Source organism: Polyodon spathula, chromosome 12, assembly GCF_017654505.1.
Source record: "Polyodon spathula isolate WHYD16114869_AA chromosome 12, ASM1765450v1, whole genome shotgun sequence".
In the NCBI taxonomy this organism is placed as follows: domain Eukaryota; kingdom Metazoa; phylum Chordata; class Actinopteri; order Acipenseriformes; family Polyodontidae; genus Polyodon; species Polyodon spathula.
The window spans coordinates 25,346,886-25,369,638 of record NC_054545.1 but is presented as its reverse complement, the minus strand read 5'-3'; the positions used below and the strand labels follow the sequence as shown (position 1 = coordinate 25,369,638).

General features: G+C 39.1%; 1 protein-coding gene, 1 non-coding gene and 1 pseudogene across 3 annotated transcripts; 1 reads left to right on the top strand and 2 right to left on the bottom strand.

Annotated features, from left to right (window-relative positions):
• LOC121324849 overlaps nt 1–4,773 on the bottom strand; it is a 31,906-nt pseudogene extending 27,133 nt beyond the window's left edge.
• A 1,698-nt stretch (nt 4,774–6,471) lies between these two features.
• Nucleotides 6,472–10,073, top strand: LOC121324781 (mediator of RNA polymerase II transcription subunit 7-like). Of its 2 annotated transcripts, none has more exons than XM_041266958.1 (2): nt 6,472–6,590; nt 7,816–10,073. In XM_041266958.1, exon 2 carries the CDS (start codon nt 7,824–7,826, stop codon nt 8,517–8,519), a length of 696 nt encoding a protein of 231 aa, XP_041122892.1. In that variant the 5' UTR covers nt 6,472–6,590; nt 7,816–7,823; the 3' UTR covers nt 8,520–10,073. The 2 variants fall into 2 exon arrangements, with proteins under 2 accessions (XP_041122892.1, XP_041122891.1); XM_041266957.1 differs by having other exon boundaries at nt 6,472–6,605; nt 7,816–10,072.
• A 1,152-nt stretch (nt 10,074–11,225) lies between these two features.
• On the bottom strand, nt 11,226–11,307 carry trnas-uga. The gene has a single exon. It is a non-coding gene; the product is annotated as a tRNA-Ser (tRNA).
• Nucleotides 11,308–22,753: the final 11,446 nt, after the last annotated feature.

Sequence of the window (22,753 nt, the reverse complement as noted above, 5' to 3'; positions counted from 1 at the left end):
CATCCACCCACAAGTCTATTGCCAGCCCCACTGAAATCGTATTAGCCTTGTGGTTACTTCTTCATCTACGCCCGTCTTGATACAGCTACAAATTCTTCAGGCAGTTTCCCTTAAATAATATATATTGTTTTATACAGTACAGGCTGGGTTGTCAGACGAATAATGTGTATTTTCTACAAAGCTCATCAACACCACACTGCCCCAGAGACAATAAAATGGTGGTCCTGGCAATATGGTTATTATCACACTCTGGTTAATGTCAATCACATTTATTCAACCGAATAAAAATATACCGGTACAATTAGAGATGATATGTATGTAGGTTGCTGTACAGTACATGATTTGTATTGCAGTTAGCTATTTAAATTATATCAAACTACATATGCAATTTTACTATCACTTTATTGGGGCTGGTCTACCTGATTGGATTTGGCATCTCCCTGAATTAGATATGCAAATTTGGCTGTGCATGTCACTGATCATGCAGCACTATTAAGCTGTGGGCTCAGCACAATGCCAAACAGTCTACCAGAAATGGGGATAGCTAAATATGTAACAGCAATCAAAGGAGCCATGGTGGGTGCACCTTCAGCAGGTGTCAGCAAGCACAGTCGTGTTGGTAGGTTGCTGCAAGACTGGTCACCCAGAGAGACAAATGTTGCTGAAAACGGTTAATGATGGACAAAGGGAAAAGATTGTAAGTCTGAAATACTATTGACTGAATGGATTAACATCCCCGGAGACACCTTCTAGCACCTTGTGGAGTCTACTGTATGCCACTTCGTGTGATCAGGACAAATAGGGGCCCAACCTGATATTATCTTGAGGTCTGTTTACTTCTATGTGACAGCAGAGCTGAAATCCACAATATCACACACATGATTTCTGAAGAACCAAGATGCAAGAAAATGTAATTAAAAAAGTATTTTAGTATTTGAGCAACAGGACATCATGAAAATACAATGTGAAGTTGTAAAAATAAAACTATTAAACTGCCATTAGCTACATCTTTTAGGTTAGAGGTGGCATGCAAATAGAATAAATAAATTATAAGGCAGTTTGCAGTAATAAGAGAAAATGAAAAAAAAAAGAGATTTAGATATTAATGCTGTTTGATACACTAAGAAAAAACATCAACAGGGATGTTCATTCCACATTAACAGACTTGACCTATATTGCATGTTAAGTGTTTGGTGGCAACCTCTTATCAGTTTGAAAATGTATTTCTCACACACTCTGTGCAGTGTTAGGCCTGCAAGTGAAGCTGATATAAAACATTTAATCTGTTTACATAGGATCTATTGTGGTTCTGAATGCAAGATCCACACTCTCATTAAAATCATAAGACTAGTTGCTGCTAACAGATTCCACTAGGGACATATAATGGGATTTAACCAGTAAACCTGTGTCTGGGTGCTCAAGGTGAAATCAAATCATGACATGCCAAAAAATAAAAGATCAGCTCTCCCCTTGAAGACAACACCTATAGCAGCAGTTTTCAAACCAACATTGGTGAATACGGAAGAGTAAGGGTGAAGAAGTGAAGGATGTTAGTTTGAGGGGGTGGAGGGAAGAGGTGGAGGAAAGAAAGATGCAGAGGGCAGGAGTGGAGAAGGAGGTGACAGGAGGGTTGAGGGGTTTAGAAGGTGGCAAAATCATTTTATCCACCTTAACATATTTGTATTATCATAACCTTCAAATCAGCAATTCTAGAGCAACTCGTGGTTTACTTTCTCAAAGCCTCATTCAAAATTCTGAAATACTGAATGTAGACATACATATTACAATATGCCTGCCACCAGGATGGCACAGGAAGAGTTAAATTGAGCAGAGAATACGGTAAATAAACTATATATATATATAAATCTGGAGTACACCTATATTTTGGCTAAGTATCCCCAGTAGCACGGACAAATAAATAGTTATCACATTAATCCAAATCAGTAGAAAATGTATTGGCAGCAGGGTTTGGGGGGTTCTTTATATTAACACCACAAAACTCCCAGTAAGAAACCCAAAAAAGACATCAGGGCTAAAGAGAGAGAAACATATCTATTATTGGTCTTTAGAGTTCAGTGAAATGGGTTTTATTAATATGTTTTGTGCAGCTGCTGTGGGCAGCAAAATCAGCAGGCTAAATCATACATACTTGACACGTTGTTGTACCGCAGTGGTTTTAGAACCACAACATTTTCGAACAAAGCTGCTCTTTTTTTAAACAACGTTGTTTTTATTTTTGTAACCTCTACGCTGACACTCATTTAAAAAGCAGACTACGTGCAGCATGAGGAATTTTAAAACATTACACAGGAAATATTACTGCAACTTAGTGATGTACAGTTTGTGAAGGATTCTTTTTGAACGACTCATTACTGTGAATCATAGGAATCGATTATTTTGATACACCGTATCAAACAAACTACATGACATAAGTCGAGTTACCAGCCCAACAACAACTCATGAAATGATTCAGAAATTACTCTCGAATCTATTGGTGTAGGGCCAGAAAGTGGCACATCATCAGAATGTGGTATGTATGCCCGTTAACTCCAGAAAATGATATGCTGTCAGTGCTATGATTGACTACTGCACAAATCACTACCAACATAACCCAATGTGCTGCTCATCAGTTAAAGTTACATACATTTGCTGAATTATGAAAAGCTGATATAAAAAATAACTTGGCAAAGGTGGAGATTATGGGGATAATAAAATGATAAAGGGGCCACCTACCAGTCCAGACCCCACGGGTCCCCCTGCCATTCCAAACTGCCCCCCAACCAAGGTTGGAAGCATCCATGGTCAGCACCTCTCTCCAGTATATTACACCCACAGTTACTCCCTTGCTGAGGTGGCGAGGATTCTTCCACCAGGTCATGGCATGCCAGTATGACCAAGACACCATCAGCTGGCGGTGTCTGTCTCGAGCTGGGTGAACTTGGGCATTGAGGCATGCCTGCAAGGGGCGCATATGGAGGAGACCAAAAGGGAGGACAGAGGAGGCTGCGGCCAGTAGACCTAGCAACCGTTGGCACAGCACCACCTGGACTGACTGTCTGAGATGGAAAAGGGACAGACTTGCAATGCACTTACCCTGTCAGCCGACAGGGAAGCAAGCATGGAGCAGGAATCCAGCCGGATCCCCAGGAAATCCATCACTTGCACCGGGGGTTCTACAAGGCGAATTGCATGCTTTGTGAGTAAAGTGTTCAATTCTTGTGTGAGGACAGAAGCCTGTGCGGGGTCGGACACCAAAGTGTTCACGAGTCCCTGAAAGGGAGGAGGTCCAGCTTGAAACTGGAGTGAGTAGCTGGAGTGGACAGTTGCAAGCACCCACGCGTTGGTGGTGTATTGCCTCCATGCCAGAAGGTGGTGCTGGCTGAATGAGTGCAGGGCCTGAGACTGGAGCCCGTCAGGGTTGCTGCTGCTTCTGCTGAGCCTGTTGGACTGTTGCGCTGCCTCTGTTGAGGGCACTGCCTGCCGCTGCTGAGGGTCTAGCTTGAAGGTGTAGCCAGGGGAGATGGGCGCGTTGAGCAGGGGCACTTTGTCCCTGTCTGGGAGCCTAGTCTGGGACAACCAAAGCTGGCATTGCGCAAACACAACGGCTCCCAGGTTACAGCCGATAGCTTGTCAACTGTGCCAAGCTATGCAGAGCAGCAGATCATTCACCAGCTTCAGCTCATTAATAATATGAGGAGAAGACTGGGCAGAGAGGCCCTGCAGAAGCTGCGATTGGTACACAGTTAGCAGACCAGCAGTGTTTATTAGTCGTGCTGCCACTGCCCCCGTGTTGTATGCCCTTTTTAAGTGCGTCTCCGTGACCCTACACTGTTTATTTGGGCACGAGAAGTCATGGGACAGCGTTGAAATAGTAGGTATCTCCACTAAGGCAGCCACCGTGTAATCAACTGGCAGGAAATGCTGAAGCCCCAGGCATACAATGCTTCCACCCGTCTGGAGTAAGCTGATGCTGGGCTGCCCCACGAAGACTGCAACTTCTCCACAAAATCCAAGAGTACCAGGAAGGGCTTACAGTGCTGTGTGGTCGACACCGAGGTTTCAAAAACCGATTGGCGGACCTGGGTCTCCTCAGTCCAAGGGATCTGGTCCCGGGCAGCAGCTCTGCTTACAAAGGCTGCTAGCTCATCCACCAGTGGACAGCTAGGAGCCATATACGTATGTCTCAGATGGGGAGCCCTCTAAACAGGTGGGGTCCTCCGTTCCCCCTTCGAATTCGCCTTCCTCTGTGGAGGCGGCCAGGGACACCACATCATCCTGCTCCTCAATCAGCTGAGACTGCGGGAGAGCAGGAACCAGTGCTGAAGCTGAGGGGGTCTCCAGTACCCCAAAAGCTGGAGTGGGTGCAGGGGGAGCTGTCAAATTGACAACGCTCCAAAAACAACAGCTGATTTGCAACCATGCTTGCTAGCTGTGTCATTTGTGCCCATAAGGCTGATACTTCTTCTTTCGGCGAGTGCCTGTGCTTCTTTGCTTTCGTGGTCTTGTGCTTCGGAGAGTGAGACACAGACAGAGCACTCCGGCTCGCAGATGGCTCATGTGAGGGTCTCCTCAAGAGTGTCAGCAAAGGCTGCGGAGAGCCAGAGGAGGTTGAATAACCATCAGCACGGTCTGCCCTCTTAGCCCTGGACCTCTTTTGAAAACTGGCACACACAGCACAGAAAATGGCATCTGCCAGTGCTCGCCGGGCATGATTGGCACCAGGCATTGGACGCACAAATTATGGCCGTCCTCTGGGGGAGGCTGGCCCCACATCTCACACAATTGTGCAATGACATTGCTGTACTAAGCACATGGTAAGACACTGGTGCTATGCAGGGGAGTGCTAAGTACCGAGGTCTACCGGGCACGGGGTAACTGAAGAAGTGCACAGGGATGCATGGGAGTGTTATGTGTACTGGGGCTATGCATGGAGGAGCTATGCACCGGGTTAATCCAGATGATTGCACTGGGCAATGAGTACGGGGCACCAAGGGTGCTATGTACAGCAGTACAAAGCACGGGGGTGCTGAGTATACCGGGGCTATGAATGGGAGTGCTATGGACTGGGTAATGCATGGGGCACAGGGTACTGATGGATGTGCGGGGTACTATGCACAGGAGTGCTATGTACCACCGAAAAAGGCCCAAAATGCTGGGTTAATGTGTTAAGCTGCCGAACCGGAGCTACGAGGCGTGGCACACTAAAACAACTGTTGCCAGTTTGAAGACAGGAACAGTATTTTTTTTGAAAGTCCAAAACAAACACAACTCGGTTTGGCACAACGCGTGAACACGGAATAGAAACCCTCACACAAAACCATTTTTGGAGGACAAAATCCAAAATGGACGAGGCTGGAAACAGCAGCCGCTGCTTCTCAGGTGCCAAAAACAGTCTCCGAAGAGAAAGAGAGTCCCATGAAAATGGAGCAAGGGAAGACACCTCTGCTCAGGCTGGAGTAAGGAATCAAATAGCAAAGGTCGCCGTGTGAGGTAGCGTCTTGTTCCAGAATACAACAGACACGTGGTCACATCGGGCCTATCAGGCAGCTTATATGTGCTCAGGTCATGTGACACGAGGGTCATTTACCGACTTGTAATAGTTAACATTTCGAGATAGAAAGGGAACGTATAGTTGGAAAATTATGAAACTGAATCCCATGTCTGCCATGTTCGCTCGATAACAAATACTATTTTTATATTTAATGGTAGGGTTTTTCATTGTGCTATTACTTTTCATTTACACTACAGTTGTTACTTTTAATTTTTTGTAAAATATCAGGTTAATAAATAGGTTGTAGTTAAAGCAAAATTACATAGTTTAAAATAAATGTTAATACTGTCCTTAGGATTTTTACGAAAATGTAGTAACTATAATACTATTCCATCAATAAGCTCAACTATCCATAATCAATTATCATTTCTGGACATTTTCCGTTTACTTTAAATACATTTTCATAACCAAGTAATTCAGCCTGTTTGTTTCGCGTGAAATCAGTGAAATGAACGAATATTTTAAAGTGATTCACTAAACTGAACTGAATCACACGAATCGAGTCAGTAAAAAGAATTGAAATGCACATGACTACCAGAGTTGCCAGATTGGTGACAGAAAAATAGCGACCACGTTCTTCAAAACAAGCCCAAAGAAAACCAAAACAAGAGCAACCATGTTGGAATATGGGCGTTCATGCAAAGTGCAAACCGCGACTTTAAAAAAGACCATACCCCCCCCCCCCAAAAAAAAAAAAAAAAAAAAAACAACTTCGCATGTTATAAACGATAGAATACATACACATTCCTGCCATCTGTGAATAGAACCAATCAGATTTCTCCTTTTATTACATCTTGGTAGAGACATGTACGGTAGCCAATAAGCACTTGCAAAATGAAGTCAGCCTTCCGACAGAAACCAATAAGATTACACATTGAGAGAAAGCATCCAATTAAAATGTATTTCCGTTTAAAGTGCATTGATCAACCGAATGTGCTGGGGTGGTACCCTGAAAGGAAAAGAAGGGTTGTGTTTTGTTGCGATATATGTGACTTTAAGTTAAATTGTATTTGGAAATAACCTGAAGAAAAGTTATAAAGTAAGGAACAAAAAGGTATGACCTATAAGTTATTTCGATGATAGTATCTAGAGCACTTTGGCGTGCTAGCGGTGTGTTTGTAATCTCGCCGGAGACTGCGAGAGAGAGAGGTGATTGATGACGAAATGCGTCAACGAGCCTGCGTACCGGTATAGGTTTAATATATGGTTTGATCTAGTATAGATTTTTAGAAAGTAAAATTCATTTTGAAATGTTTTCACAGACCCGATTAGCACTAATATTGGACAGTCCCATGTTACTTTATGTGAGGCAGTCAAAGATTAGTGCTAACCTGGATATGTGTGAAACAAACTTGTTTTTTGTTTGTTTGTTTTGTTTTGTAATTTTTTTTTGTTTTGTTTTCCACATAAGGCCATACAAATGGTACTAAGGAGAAAACGGCTTTTTATTTGAGTTGTATAAGTTATGTAAATGGTGGCCTGAAGCATTTTATTATTTATTCTTTTGTGAAATTCTTGCATGATTATGTAGAATATTTTTTGCCTTCCTTGTCTGGCCCACACGGGTTTAAAAAAAATTCTACAGAAGTCTACACACTAAATATTGTACTGCGTAATCGCAGGATTCGTGTTAGGCGCTAGCTAACAAGCTGTGTTTAGCGAGCGAGAAATGTTACCAAATATTTACTGGAGCATTTAGTTCAAGAAGAGAGTAAGTATGATTCCAGCTAAAAGCACTAGGTGATGTAAACAAACTGGAAAGCCAGCAGGGCCCTTCTGTACTTCTGACAAGTATAAAACTGGAAATAGAAACGGAGCAATTGAATGGCTATTTAAAACATTCAAGGTTTTACTGTCACATTCAATTAGGCCCTCATGAGCTTTTACTCTCCAGGTTTGCCTACTAAAGCATGACTGAAGTTCAAACTGCTGTAATAGAGTCGTCTTTTAGTCCCAGCTTACTGTGCTGTTATAGCATGTACACTTAGAGATGATTTTTAAATATATATATATATATATATATATATATATATATATATATATATATATATATATATATATAAGCTCAAAGAGCCAGCTGCCCAACATTTCGATATGTTGTACATATCTTTCTCAAGGGAGCCTGTGTTTGAATCAAAACATTGGAGGTATTTATAGGTGTTTGACAGCATGACAACAACTTGTTATATATATATATATATATATATATATATATATATATATATATATATATATAAAAAGTTATCATCTTTTTCTCTCTGCAGTTGCAAGTATGGGTGAGCCACAGCAGGTCAGCGCCCTTCCCCTGCCGCCGATGCAGTACATCAAGGAATATACAGAGGAGAATGTTCGCAAGGGCCTTGCGCCTCCGCCCCCTGCTCCTGTCAAGGACAGCTACATGATGTTTGGCAACCAGTTTCAGTGTGACGAGCTTATTATCCGCCCCTTAGAGAGCCAAGGCATTGAGCGTCTTTACCCTTTGCAGTTTGATCACAAGAAAGAACTGAAGAAACTGAACATGTCAATCCTTGTCAACTTTCTGGACCTCTTAGACATCCTTATTAAAAGCCCAGGAAGCATCAAAAGAGAAGAGAAGCTGGAAGATCTCAAGCTGCTCTTTGTGCACATGCATCATCTCATAAATGAGTACCGGCCTCACCAAGCCAGAGAGACGTTGCGGGTCATGATGGAGGTACAGAAACGACAGCGGCGAGAAACGGCGGAACGCTTCCAGAAGCATTTAGAAAGGGTGCTGGAAATGATCCAAGGCTGTCTAGCGTCTCTTCCAGATGACTTGCCCCAGTTGGAGGGTGCAGCCGGGGGAGCCGTGAAACTGAAAAGCAAACCCATGGATGTGGATGAGGTGATTGAACAGATGGACAAAGAGAAGGAAACGGTCTCCACAAAAAAGGATCAACTTTGTGACAAAGATGCAGCAATGTGTAGCATCATTGATGAGATGACATAACTGCATGTGAATAGTTCTGTGCTCTTAAGCTAGTCTGTAAAAACAATCTCTTCCCATGCAATTCAAAAGGGAAATACTTTACGTTTCCATCAACGGATTTCTTTAAAAAAAAAAAAAAAACTTTACTGTCAGTTAAAGGACATTTAAAACTGACATTATGTGAGAAGAAAGAGGGAGGAAAGTTAGTGTTGTGCAGATAAACAGCAGTTTTTCTTTGGAGCATAGACCATTCAGTTAAAATGCTGTTCCCTTGAAGTTCAGTAGAAAGTCAGAATTGTTTTTACAAACCTTGATTAGCACAAATCTGGAACTACCTTACCTTTAACATTAGGCAGTCCAATATATGTGTAGTCCCGCCAGTGACCATGAGAGATGATCGATGACAAATGTGTCAACAATTCTGCATATAAATCAAGGTTTGGCTTAGACTAGATTTTCCACATGAGGCCATACAAATGGTAACTGTGGAAAAAACGGCCCTTGAACTACCTTACCTTTGACATTAGGCAGTCCAAGATTTGTGCTAATGTGTCAAGTACCAAAAACAGTAGCTAAACTTGTACTGGCATTTGAATTGTGGGGTTCCCATCAGTCAAGCATAGCAAATAATGTTCTATTCTCTTTGCACTGCATGGCATAAAGAAACTGTTCACTAGAACTAGGCCCTCATGAGCTTTTCCAGGTCGTCAATAGCATGTTATATGCTGTAGGTAAATTGTGTTCCCTCAATTAGCAGCATATTCAAAACCCAGCACACAAATATATGCAGAGGCCTTTTTGTATCAGTATGTTTGGAGGCAGTGGTTGTGGATTTTAGACAATAATAAAATAAAAACTAAAAATGTTAATGTGTTGGCACCCTACAGTTTTGTTTTTTGTTTTTGCAAGTAGGAAAAACAATTCAAGACTTGCCTCTTGGGGAATACAGCTTTAAATAGTGTTAAGGGGTTTTCTTTCTCAAATGTAACATATATTTAATGAAAAAATAACACAATTTTTAAATTTCACTGTGTGTCTAAAAGTCAAAAACAGAACCTTATAAACCAAAATGCATCTTTCTATTTTTCAAGCAGTCAGCAGGATGCTATGTAATGGTAAGGTAAGGCAGAGAATGTGTTCAGTCGACTATGCTATGGCTGTTTTCTGACCTTAAACTTTATTTCAGAACCACAAATGTATTTAGTTTTCAGTACCATTTGTGTAAAGGACAATTTTTCTACAACCAGGAATCGCTATATAAAAAAATAAAATAAAAAATTTATTTTCTTCCAGAAAAGTTTTTATGAAAAATCAGTTGTTTAGACATTTCAGAAGTCTTGTTTTTTGTGTATATAAACTATTCTATGTTTGTGTGTTTTTTCTGTTATCAAATTTGTTTAATAAAACGCGTGAAATTCAATGTATAGTGTTTATTAGGATTACTAATTGCCTTGAGGAATGTTTGCATCTTAAACATAACATTAAAAAAAAACTACAGGAATGCACAATACTTTTTCTACCCCCAACAACAGTTCAAAGTGGCATACTGACTCAGTACTTCAGACAACCAACTGCAGTTATTTCTGTTGTCTAGGGTTGTAGTTCGTGTTTTTTTTTTTTTTTTTTTTTTTTTTTTTTTTTTATTTTAACAAGGAATTTGTATTTAAAATCTGCATTTCTTTTCATTGCCTTTGCCACTATATTTTCTGTGGTGTCAGTTTTGGCCAAATGAAATTAAAATACAATAAGACCCTGGTTAAAACAAACAAACCAAAAATATTTGTTTGCAGTTTCTGGCAATGGTGATTTAAAATGAACCTCTGAATTGTTACAGTACTGTATTTATACAGCTTATTTGTGCTTAATCCACAATCATAGTTCAAGCTGATACTAAAATAGGACTTCTGGGCATCATTCTATCATATGATTTTCTTCAGTGCATTTTACTTCATATAAAACTATACCTTGTTGACTGTCCTGTTTGTTTTCTTCCCCTGGTTTCCACTACAGGCATCTGTCAGCTCAGCAAGCTATAATACAGACTGTCAAAAAAATTAACTTCTAGCTGGTTCACCTGTACTGTACCTTTAAATACTACTGCTAAACAAGGGCTGTCAACACATGTATTCTATATTTCAATTGCCTCTATATATTGTATAAAAAGTTCCTTAATTTTATACCACATGCCATTTACAGAAATGTATGTGATGGTTTAGAAACTCTTGAGGAGTTTGACTCATTAAATGGATGGGTGGTATCATCACAGGAGTGCTTTCTGGTAGAGGGAGAGAGGCGGAAGGGTGTTAACCACATTGTCTGAACAGTAATACCTGTGCAACGCTGTACTGTATAGTCAGTTTTAAAGGTTACTATCGTTTTAAATCACGCAAGACAAACTACAATTCAGACTTGATAATGTTACTTCAAAGGTAACACGTGAAAAGCAAATAAATACATATTCCAATCTTATAATTTGTCACAAAAATGATACCCGTTAGATACAGTATTTTGTGATAGAAAAGTGTGACCTCTGCTGGATTATATTAAAATTGAAAACTTGCCACCATTTTACTATTTTGCGTTTTAGGTTTGTAACCTTTTATTGACATCTTTTTAACCTGCGATAAACGCATTTAGTGTTAACACAAAACAAAAAAAAGAAAGAATATTACAAATGAATACGACATTTCAATACGTGGGGGGGAAGAAAAAAAAAAAAAAAAAAATCGCTGCGAGCAGGGTTCGAACCTGCGCGGGGAGACCCCATTGGATTTCAAGTCCAACGCCTTAACCACTCGGCCATCACAGCATACAAATGCTTCCTGAAATATTGGTTACACAGCCTTACGTACTATTATGTTTAAAATTTCAGTACTGCAGGTGGCAATGTACTTCACGCTTCAGTTTCTTTCTCACCGAAAGCAGTTATTGATAGCGAATATGTGTTTTTCTATCTGTAAAGGTATTAAATTAAATTAAATTAAATTAACCGTCAGTTTCAATTTTTACCTTATTCTTATAAATACAAATATGAATGTTAAAGGCTATAAATTAAGCTACAGTTTTGTTGTGAAAGGATCACGCATGAAATTGCTTTTGTTTCTCTTACTTGACACGTTACTTTATTAAAAAAAAAAAAAAAAAAAAAAAAAAAAAGTGTTATTATTTATTATTATATGAGCAAATTTATTTTTTGGATTACAATTTAGTGTTTAAAAAATACACAGTACACAACACGTTACTGCTTTATCGTGCAGACTTCTAACACATCTCACTATTGCCCTCTACTGCCTATGCTGTGAATAATGATTTTAGTTTGTTTTTGTTTCAGTAGCCACAGCAAGGGGCTATACAATTATCTCACATTTCAGCATCTGTAGGACAGTTAAATAGTTAATCCATCATCTTAAAACTCACCATATACGTAATTCTAAAAGGACACATAAACAAATGCAAAACCACATAAAAGAGAGGTATACCAAAGCATTGCAAAAGTGCTAAACCAGCAAACAGGAAAACTGTTCTCCAAATTGACCATGATACATTTTTATGAGGGTGTCAGTGTTAATGACTTCTTACTAAGTGGATGCTTTAGTTACACCCTAGAGTTAAATAGTGATTATACTTTTACAAAGCATTTCATTCTTATGTAAGTATTTTTTAATATTTTATAATGAATTGTAAGTCATAGACCTTTGCGAAGAGACTGAAAGAGAAATGGAAGTTTTATGTTATGCAACCTGTGTGATTGTTACATGTATATTCTGCTATAACTAAACTTATGTAAAGTGGCCAAAAAAAAAAAACTTTATCGACATCAACATGTCCTTCTATATTAGGGGTCTCAAACTCGCTGCTCGCACAGCACTGCAATCCGGCCCGCTAAATAATTACATAAAAGTAATTTAGTGTGGCCCGCGTGGAGCTGCATGCGTAAAACTCGAGTAAACAGTTGTAAAACATGTGTAGGCGATGTTGTGTATTGTTTATGGTTAGTTCTGTTGTAATACGTTGCTACCACTTTAAGAACTGTCGCATTAGCTACCGTAAATTGACACAGTGGTTTACAACAGAGATAAGACACCATACAGACCGGCATGTGTTCGGGAGGAGAAATTGAACTGACAGTTTTGTGCCATAACAGTTGACAAAAGATTTTTTTTTTTTCTCCGGCGAGTCAGCATCAGCATAAAAAATATGAGTGGCACTGAGACTATATGAACTGCTCATCGTAGCAATCACTCGAAAATATATCGTACAGGGATCCCCAACAAACGTAAATGAGCAAAGAAATGTCAGTCTAAAAGTGGACGGTTGATTATTTTTTGTGGAGTACAAACAGAGTGCGACATGTTTAATTTGCAAGGAAAGAGATGCCGTTTTAAAAGAGTACAATATTAAACGGCACGATACAATAAAGCATGCAGAGCAGTACGATAAATATCGGGGAGAAGAGAGGGCAGCTTTGCAGTTAAAGAAAGGATAGTGTTGCAGCAAAGGCTTTTTCAGAAAGTGGAAAAAAAAAGAGTCAGAGGCAGCAGCTTTGGCAAGTTATGTGGTGAGTAAAATGATTGCTAAGTCTGGAAAGCCGTTCACTGATGGTGAATTTATTAAATACTTTATAATCAAAGTGTCTGAGGTCGTATGTCCTGGCATGATAAATGTTTTTAGCACTATTAGCCTGTCTGCAAATACAGTAGCAGGGCGTGTTGTTGAGCTTTTTAAAGATAGGAGCAACTCTGCGAGAAAGGCAAAGCATTCAGTGCATATTCTATCGCGCTTGATGAGAGCACCGATTTAGTTGATAGTGCGCAGCTGGCGATATTTGTGAGAGGTGTTGATGATAACTTTCAAATCACGGAAGAACTGCTAAGCTTGTCTGCAATGCGTGGTTGAACAACAGCAAGTGAGATCTTTCAAAACCTTAAAGACGCACTAGAACACGCTGGTCTGCAGTGGCATTATTTAGCAGGCTTAACAACAGATGGAGCCCCAGCAATGATTGGGAAAAAGAACGGGATGGTAGCGCTTGTGCACAAAAAATATGGAAGAACAAAACGCAGAGCAACCAGTAGCATTACACTGAATCATTCACCAGCAAGCATTATGTAGTAAATCTTTGAAGCTGACAACGTTATGGCCGTTGTTGTGAAATGTGTTAACTACATTCGCCCCAGTGGCTTGGAGGAAATTGAATCCAAATATGGTGACTTGCTGTACTTCATAGAGGTGCGTTGGCTAAGCAGGGGCACTGTTTTAAAGAGATTCTTTGAGTTAAAAACAGAGGTGAAAAGTTTCATGGATGAGATTAATATGACTCTGCCAGAGTTTGAAGACACAAAATGGATGATGGATCTTGCTTTCCTTGTTGATATCACCCAAGAGTTGAATAACCTAAACTTGAAGCTACAAGGTCCTGGTCAGCTTGTGACAACAGTGTTTGATGATGTGAAAGCATTCACAACTAAACTGAAACTGTGGAAAAATCAGATTTCTCAGAGTAATCACACTCATTTCCCATCATGCAAGTCACTTCTGGAAGAGGTAGAGATTTAAATGGTGCTGAATACACTGCTGAACTTGACCTGCTTTTGGAAGAATTTGATCAGTGGTTGCAGATTTCAGAAAGCAAAGAGTAAGCTTCCAGTTGTTTGCTGATCCATTTTCAGTTGATGTGGAAACAGCATCAAGTGATTTACAGATGAAGCTCATTGATCTTCAGTGCAACACACCTCTGAAGAATAAATTAAAGGAAGCCCGAGGAGATGTCACGCAGCTACCACCATCTTTTCCCACAGCTTTGCAAAATCTTCAGAAAAAACATGGCTCTGTTCAGCAGCACAAACATTTGTGAGAAACTTTTTTCCCACTATGAATATAAACAAGTCAAAATACAGAACAGAATTATCTGATGCACACCTTGCTGCAATCCTGAAGGTTTCAACTGCTCAGTCACTGAGGCCAACCATCAACAGACTCACAGAAATGAAGCGTTGCCGAGTGTCTGGCAAATACTAAAAAATCTTTGGCCAAATTGTAAAAAAAGTTCTATGACAGTTCAGTGTAATACTTCATGTAAGAAGTGTTTTTTTTTTTAATTTATTTTTTTTAAAACAATACCATCTTCCATGATGTCATTGGCCTATATTATGATTTCAGGGTCAACATTGGCCTGCATGTAAATTGAGTTTGAGACCCCTGATGTAGAAGTTGTGTAAAGCACCATCTAGTGGCAGTATATTTAACCTGCAACTTAAACCAAAAATAACAAAAACAAAGACAACAGGTTGTGTAGATAGAAATAGAACAATCCCCACTCCTTGTCAGATAATATAAAAACATGTTGGAACATATAGTGCAATTGCAAATTCTAATTTTAAAGAAAATTACTTCAATAATTAATCAAGTTCTAATCACAAAATTACTGTAATAAGCCATTTACATATTTCTGATATTTTGGTACTCTGTAAGAAGTGAAAAAGCAAAAAAAAAAATCTTCTGAAATACTATTTTCACAGTTCTTAAAAAACAGAAAATACAATTGCAAACTATTTCCCATTCAGCTTGGAGAGGAAACAGGTACATGATTTGGAAATGGCAGAACTCTCAAAGTAAGTACGCCTCTGATTGCCATTTAATAATAAAAAGAGTTTTGTGCGGCACGCATAGCATACATTTGAATCATTGTCAGAAGTGGACCAGGGTGAACAGCAAACATTTAAATGTGCGCTGTGTGTATTTTACCCTCAAAAAAGATAACAAGAAAGTTAAATTGTAATTATATATTTCATAATTATCTTAAACATGGACTGGGATTGTTCAACACAGGCAAGCTGTCAATGCGACTATTTTCCCAGGTCTGCGCTCTGGTGGGATGGGGGAGCGGACTGAAAAAGAAAATTCTTAACACTTGTCCTTTCTGTGCATCTTGTATTCTATTGATGCTGTCGCCATGAAAATATCAACATTTCATGATCACCATATTGATTTAAAAACAGACAATGACAATACACTTCGAAAATTTCACCAATAAAAAAATTTAAGTCAGTTGTAGCTACAAGTGAAAACTATATCTGATCCTTTCTCCATATACAGTGCCTTGAAAAAGTATTCAGCCCCCCATCCCTTTTTTCACATTTAAGAATCTCACAACCTGGGATTTTGATGCATTAGATTGGGAATTTTTATTTGTGAGTCACACATTCTTCTTCACAGAGTCCCCCTCCACCAAAAGAAAGAATATAGTAAACAATAGAGTAATAAAAAGTAAAAAACTAAAATGTCATCATTTTTTAAGTATTCATCCGCCTGGGTCAGTACCACCTCTGGCAGCTATTACAGCGAGTAGTCTTTTCGGATGAGTCTCTATTAACTTTGCACACCGTGATGAAGCATTTGCCCATTCCTCCTTGCAAAATTGCTCAAGCTGTGTCAAGTTAGTTGGTTAGTTAGTTAGGGGCACAGTTTTTTTTATCTAGGATTTCTCTGTATTGTGTGCCATTCATCCTCCCATCAATCCTGACAATATTGCCAGTCCCTGAGCTGAAAAGCATCCCCATAACATGATGCTACCACCGCCATACTTTACCGTGGGGATGGTGTTACTTGGCTGGTGTGCAGTGTTTGATTTGCGCCACACATACTTCTTAGCATTCAGACTAACAAGTTCCACTTTAGTCTCATCAGACCACAAGACGTTCTGTGCATAAATACAGTATCTTCTAGGTGACGTTTTGCGAACTCTTTGCAGGCAAGTATATGGGTTTTTTTTTTTTTCAGCCAGGGCTTCTTCCTTGCCACTCTCCCATAAAGGCCCTTTTTGTGGAATGCCTTGAAGATTGTTGATACATGAACATCATCATCCATCGCAGCCACTGACTGCTAACTCATTTAGAGTCACAATTGGCCTTACAGTAGCTTCCCTAAGAAGTGCCCTTCTTGTCCGGCACCAGAGTTTAGAGGGACGGCCTGATGTAGGCAGTATGGTGGTAGTTTTGTATTTTTCCCACTGTGTGTATTCCCACTGTTTTTTTAGAGGACATTTTGTAAATCGCCATTTTGAAAAAACCATGCCATTTCTCCTCGCAGGCAAGATATAGATCGATTTCTAATGTATTTATGAAAATTTAATGGGACATGATTTAATTTGAATAGAAATACATGTTTTCATATATCTTGTAATGGACTAATGCATTAATGTATGATATCACACTGAAGCAATTCAAGCATCAACAGGTGCACACACCCAACTAACTGCTGCTCATTTTACAGCATTGCTTAGTCTAAATTGCTGTGCTTTTTTGTTGAAATCATTAGCTGAATTAAACCAGATTGTACGAGTAATCAAAATGGAAGAAAGCCTTTTACTCTTCATGAGGAACATTTTCAAAAGAAAATCATGATAAATCCAAGTCGTTAGTCTTGGAAACTTTTTGCCTGATGAGCAGATGTACTCTTTGAAGCTAAACTTGGTTCTTTTTCTGCTGTTGAAGATCTAAGCTCATAAAAGCTAAGGGAATTTGGTCACATTGCTTAGACAAAAAAACAAAAAACAGCAGGGTCCACTGTCGCATTTATATAGCCAATCTAATCTCCCTGTCGAACCCCCCCCGGTGAAGATCGGCAACTTCGCGCAGTCCCGTCTATAAGACTCGTCCTGCACACGTCGCGGTTATGTCGACAAGTTACTGAAGCATTCTAAAAAAGAAAAAAAGGCAATTTCTTAAAGAAACTTCAGTTCTCAACAGTCTTTTTATTTGTGTTATTTAAGATTATCTGGTGTCTATTTATTTGTGCTTTGTGTTGGCTGAAGATTTATATAATTCTGTATTGTACCTGTAAATAATCAGTTATTATAGCTAATAAAGGTATTTCAAATACAGTTGTCTGTTTGGTGATTTAATAAGCTTATGTAAGGACAGGCTGGGCACGAACAAGCGACCTCACAATTCCATAAATCTTCTCTCCATGTGCAATTCCATTCGTTATTTATAGGTCTCAAATGAGATGGTGCATTAAACTTGGTTAAAGAAGTCTGTTTGCAAGCCATGCTTTCAGTTTGTGTTGTAACAGATTTCCCAAGAGCAAGGCAAAGAAACTGAGAAGTACCCTTAGTACCAGACATGTTTGAAAATGCATGTTTGCTCTACAATGTTTATTTCAAAACTTGAGCCCTACCTATAGCTAATGGACAGGTAAAATTTACAAAATAATTTTATTAGCTGCAGTTACTTTAAGGACGGCTTGTACTTAAGAAACTTAAATCATAAGCGACAAATAAGAATGCTTTCTGTGCAGACTACTGTTTTTTTTTTTTAACCAGAGACAAAACTTCCAAAGACCCAATACATTTAGATACTGCTTTTCCATAGATCTAGTCTGTACAAGTATGTTTAAATAAATGCATTAAAAAGAAAACTAGAGTGAGGTACTTTTGGAACATCATCCAACCAGAAATACACGGGTCTAATATGTCTAATGTCCAAACAATGGCAGGTCTTAACACCAGCTGAAGTTGTGGTTGCTGTGACAGAAAGAAATCCACTGAAGAAGCACATGTGCACTGTTAATATTAGTTGTCATGAAATAGTTCTAGTTTTATGATTTCAGTTGGTGAAATGGTGGTATTCAGATCTGTCACCTGAATTGACGACACAACAGTGTCAGCAAGTGTACTTTTCCAACTCCATGGAACCATTGGCATTTTTGGGTGAGAGAAAATAATGTCATACATCTTACCTTCATTAGTCAGTCCTTGAGACCACTAGCTACAGGATGAACCTGAATAATAACACCGACAAAATAGGTGCAAAAAAGTTTTTCATTTGAAATAACTCTTCATGCTGCAGTTTCCAAGCACTACTGTGTTTTGAATCAAACTATGTTTGCATGACACTTCATAACGAGACCTACAACAGAAATGACAATTGTATGATTTAAACAAGCATTCTAATTAGCTATGTATATCAAATGCCATTTCTAAACATGGATGATATCTTTTAAGAGACTATTAAGGTAAAATGTAGTAGACCTTCAAGAGGCCTGTTGATGTAAATGCAGAAAAAGTGAAGACTTGAAACACTGGGGTATTGCCAGATAGTTCTGTCATCTGTGTTTTCAATAGTTTTGCAATTTAAAAAAATAAAAATAAAAAAAAAAACACACACACACAACAACTATGTGCTTGCTTTTGTAAATTACCAAAATATCTGTTTATCAGGAGAAAAGTACTGTTCTCAAGTTTTGATGTGCTGCAGCAGATTTGAAACTTCTCAAAACAAGTAACCGCACAGGACGAGAAACACAACATTAGCAGTAACCTTCTTTCAGTGTTTATAAGATCAGTTTCATTGTAGGTTTGAGGGTGTTTTATCGGTTAAACCCTGGAATCAGAAAGCCTAATATTATTGTAGATGTTTTGCAGTAATTTGTTTTCCTTTTTTTTTAACAAGATATCTACTGATAAATATATAATGTATGCTGACAAAGACAAACTAGGTCTGTAAACTCCACTAATGAGTGACAGGGCTGCTTCTTTCTAATAGACGCATGCACTGGTATCTTGCTGTGCCCAGGTGCAGCTGACAGTAAAGCATCAATGGACACATTAGGTTGTGATTGAGACCAGTGACAGCAGAAGATGGATTCTACTGTTGACAGGGATACAACTCATCCTTTAAAATGTATTCAAGAGAAATGGATAGGAATTATAGAAGCTGGATTTTATTCTCCTGTTTCAACGTCAAATCGAGTGGTTGTTACTATTCCTCATAGATTGAATAATTGCCTGCATTATTTAAATCTATATTGTTATTTCAAAGCTACAGTGGTCGATGGGCATGTTAAATAATTTACCATTATTCCAGACCTTGTTGGCTGTCCTGTTTGTTTCAATCACTGATAAAATAAACACCTATTTATTTTTTAAAATTTATTTATTTAAATCCCTCTACTGTTCAACTGAGTGGTTCTGGGTTCTGTTGATCCAATATCGAGTTAGCGAACCTCTAAACTTGCCTTTTCCTGGCTTGGATCTTGTCTGAGTATCTTCAATATCAGGACTGACCTCCCTTCCTCATTCCTTTCAAATCATGTAACAATGTGACTTTTCAACTTTGAATATCATGACTTCACACTGTCCTTGGTAAATGTTTACTAAAACTAAAAAGCTGATTAAATGGTAGCAAAGAAATAGAAAAAGATTTCTCCATATTAAGCAGATGCTGCTTCAGTATTTTTTTTTGTTAATCATGTTAGTAGTGTTGTATTTTGAACCTCTATCAAAAATAACCATCTGCCGTATTTATAAACCTCATTACAGGATGGGCGTCTCTTATTCAAGGCGATCCAAACAGGTAGACAGGTAGACTTGACTCTTAAATCAAAAGACCCATATTGTGGAGCTTAGTCATACATGGTTGGAAAGCACCCTATGTAGTCCATGAATAGTCAATCAGCATCTAAGAACATCAGAACTGTATGAACAAGAAAAAGCCAGCCCTGAGCTGTTTGATCTCAAAACTTTGTCAAGATTGGATCTTAAAGAATCCCCATGATTCAGCATCAACATGATGGCTAAGTAACCGTTTCCTTACTGTGCCTCACTCTCTGTGTAAAGTGTCTCCTGAGTCTTTCACTTTGAATTCTGCCTCCTGGTTTCTTTGCTGCACTTAAAGTATTGGCTAGGGTTAACTGTGTCTGTGAAATGCAGATAGTGTTAAACATGGAATATATCCCAATTGATTAATAAAGTGTTCTTTCTTGTATTGCAGGATTAAGCTCTTTGATAACTGAATGATACTGGCATGTTCCCTTAGGGCTCTGGAGTTATTTATCTTTCTTTATGTGAGATTGTTTCATAGTCTTTCAAATATTGCAAGCATTTTCAGCACAGTCTTTACAAACTGCCCGTTTCAAATCTAGGACTACAAGACAGGCAAATAGAAAACTTCAGTGTCACACAATCTTGTTCGGGTGTACACTTAAATAGAATTCCTTTGTGTCCGTAGTCATTTTCACACTTTATCAGAAAGCATGCCTTGTTTGCAGTCTAGTTTATGTCTCTCAAGAAGTAGGCGAGAGAAGACAGCAACTATGTGGGGTACGGTTGGAATTCCTTTCAGTTTGACATTGCGCTGGGGTCAGGTTCTGTTGCTGGTGTTAATGAGCATGTGTTTCCTGTAATAACCAGCCAGTTATTATGGGAAATATCAACTGGGTCAGCCCATTGAAAAAATTGCTCACCAGATATTATAGAGTCAATAGATCCAAATGGGAACAACCCTCTTGTAAACCATTTAAAAGAATATTTTTGTTTATTATTTTTTTATTAGAACTGACAGAGGAACTTGTTTTATTAACTTCTTTATAGCTAACAGAAAATAGATCAATCTCCATGGAAACCGCAAAGGGAGAAAGTTTGATTTTATTAATTCATAACACAAGTCAATAGTACTTAAAATGTCATGGCACAAATCGGGGTTAAAGCAGAGAAATGTTATTTTGGAAAAATGGGTTAAAATACCTTATTGAAGCAATTAGCACACTACAATGGTTTTATCAGGGTAATCTACGGTTCACTGTTCTTGCTGGCAGCTTGCCATTTCTAACAAACATGTTCAGCCCAGAGAGAATTGTTTTTTTATGAGATCAATTCCAAGGCTGGGGGATAATTGTTACTAGTGACTAGTGAATACATGAACAATATCGTGTAGTCTTGCTGCAGATAGGAAGTGGCACGTAGGGCCACCTCCCGCCACAGACAAAGCACACTGCAAGGTGGCAGCAGGAGAGGAGGCGGCCAAACAAAAGAAGTGACACAAAAGAAAGCCACACTGAGTTTTTATGGCTCTTGGAGATGATGTGTTGATGAGTGGGCAACATGCAAAAAACCATGCTTTCCATTCAGGACAGAGAATCTGCAATGTGGATGATTTAAATTGCAATTTAGCAGACAAATTAATAAAGGATGATGAATTTTGGCTGGAAACCTTGTCCATGGGTGCTCAACAGCTACCCACAATGCTGTCCGACTAGTGAATACATGAATGATATCATGTAGTCTAGTGCGGCAGATAGGAAGTGGCACAACTTCCCCGAAAGACAAGCCGCCAAACTATGACTGGCTAAAATGAAGATGGATGAATGGTTAACGCAACAGCCGCAGGAAAAGTAAGCAGTTGAAACACGGGCCCACACCCCCAACATGGACCTGACCTGACTAAATACAAACTGCTCGGCACTTAGGTAAGGAAAAAATCCTACTCGCTGATAGGAGGAAACCTTAGGGAATCCATTGTTGAAGGTATCCCTTCCTCCAGTCTCTAAAGATGGCCTTCTCCCTGTTTGGCCTCACCGTGTGTGACTGAGGGGCTAAACATAAACAAGCCACATGAATGAAAGCCACACAGAGTTTTGTGGTGCTTGGATATGATGTGTTGATTAGTGGGTGGATCCTCCTTCCAGAAATTTTATAGAAATTTTAAAGGATCACTTATCACTAAAATTGTTTATTGGATCTTAAGTGAAATTTCATTTACATATCTACTGCAAAGGTGTGAGTAAAGCTTTGTAAATATTGGCCATATTCACAATATCCATGACAGTCCCAACAGTGGGGGAGAAAGAGGAAGATGGGCCCGCCTCGACAAACGTTAATTTAACCCTTATTTATAAACATCAAACACACCAAATCAAGTGTTCAATATTGAACTGTATTTAATTGTCAGAATGTTAGCATGTATGAAGCAATATGTAATAAGAACGTTTTCTACTTGCCAGCGGCTCATGTATACAGACACAAAGGGCAACGCCCCACCAGTTTAAATAAATAATAATAATGATCTAAATTAAATGGTAGCTACTACTATTAACATTATGATCATTATTATCTGCATTAAAGCGCATTACTTCTGTCACCCCTGCCGCACACAGTAATGAGGTGGCGGAACAGATCAGAAGCCTACATTTCCAATTAGTTCTGGGGCACTGAAGCCTTTCGGCCCTGGCGCACATGCGCAGTAGTGATTTCTCAGCTCTTAGCAGGTAGAAGGAAGGCGAGTTTTCAATGAGCTCTAAAACCTCTAAACCTCTAAAGCATTCCCGTCGTCAGTGTTTGCCTTGCCATAATTCCTATTTAAATCCACCACAAAGCTCTGTCAGCTGAATCTTTCTTTACTCTTTGCTTGCAATCAAGCGCCCCTCCACCTCTCCCAGAGGCAGCACAATTTACCGTTCCTTCTTAAGATCCTGCTCTG

What these genes read in the sequence shown, in the direction of transcription:
- LOC121324781 (XM_041266958.1), top strand. Translation starts at nt 7,824, where the DNA reads ATGGGTGAGCCACAGCAGGTCAGCGCCCTTCCCCTGCCGCCGATGCAG.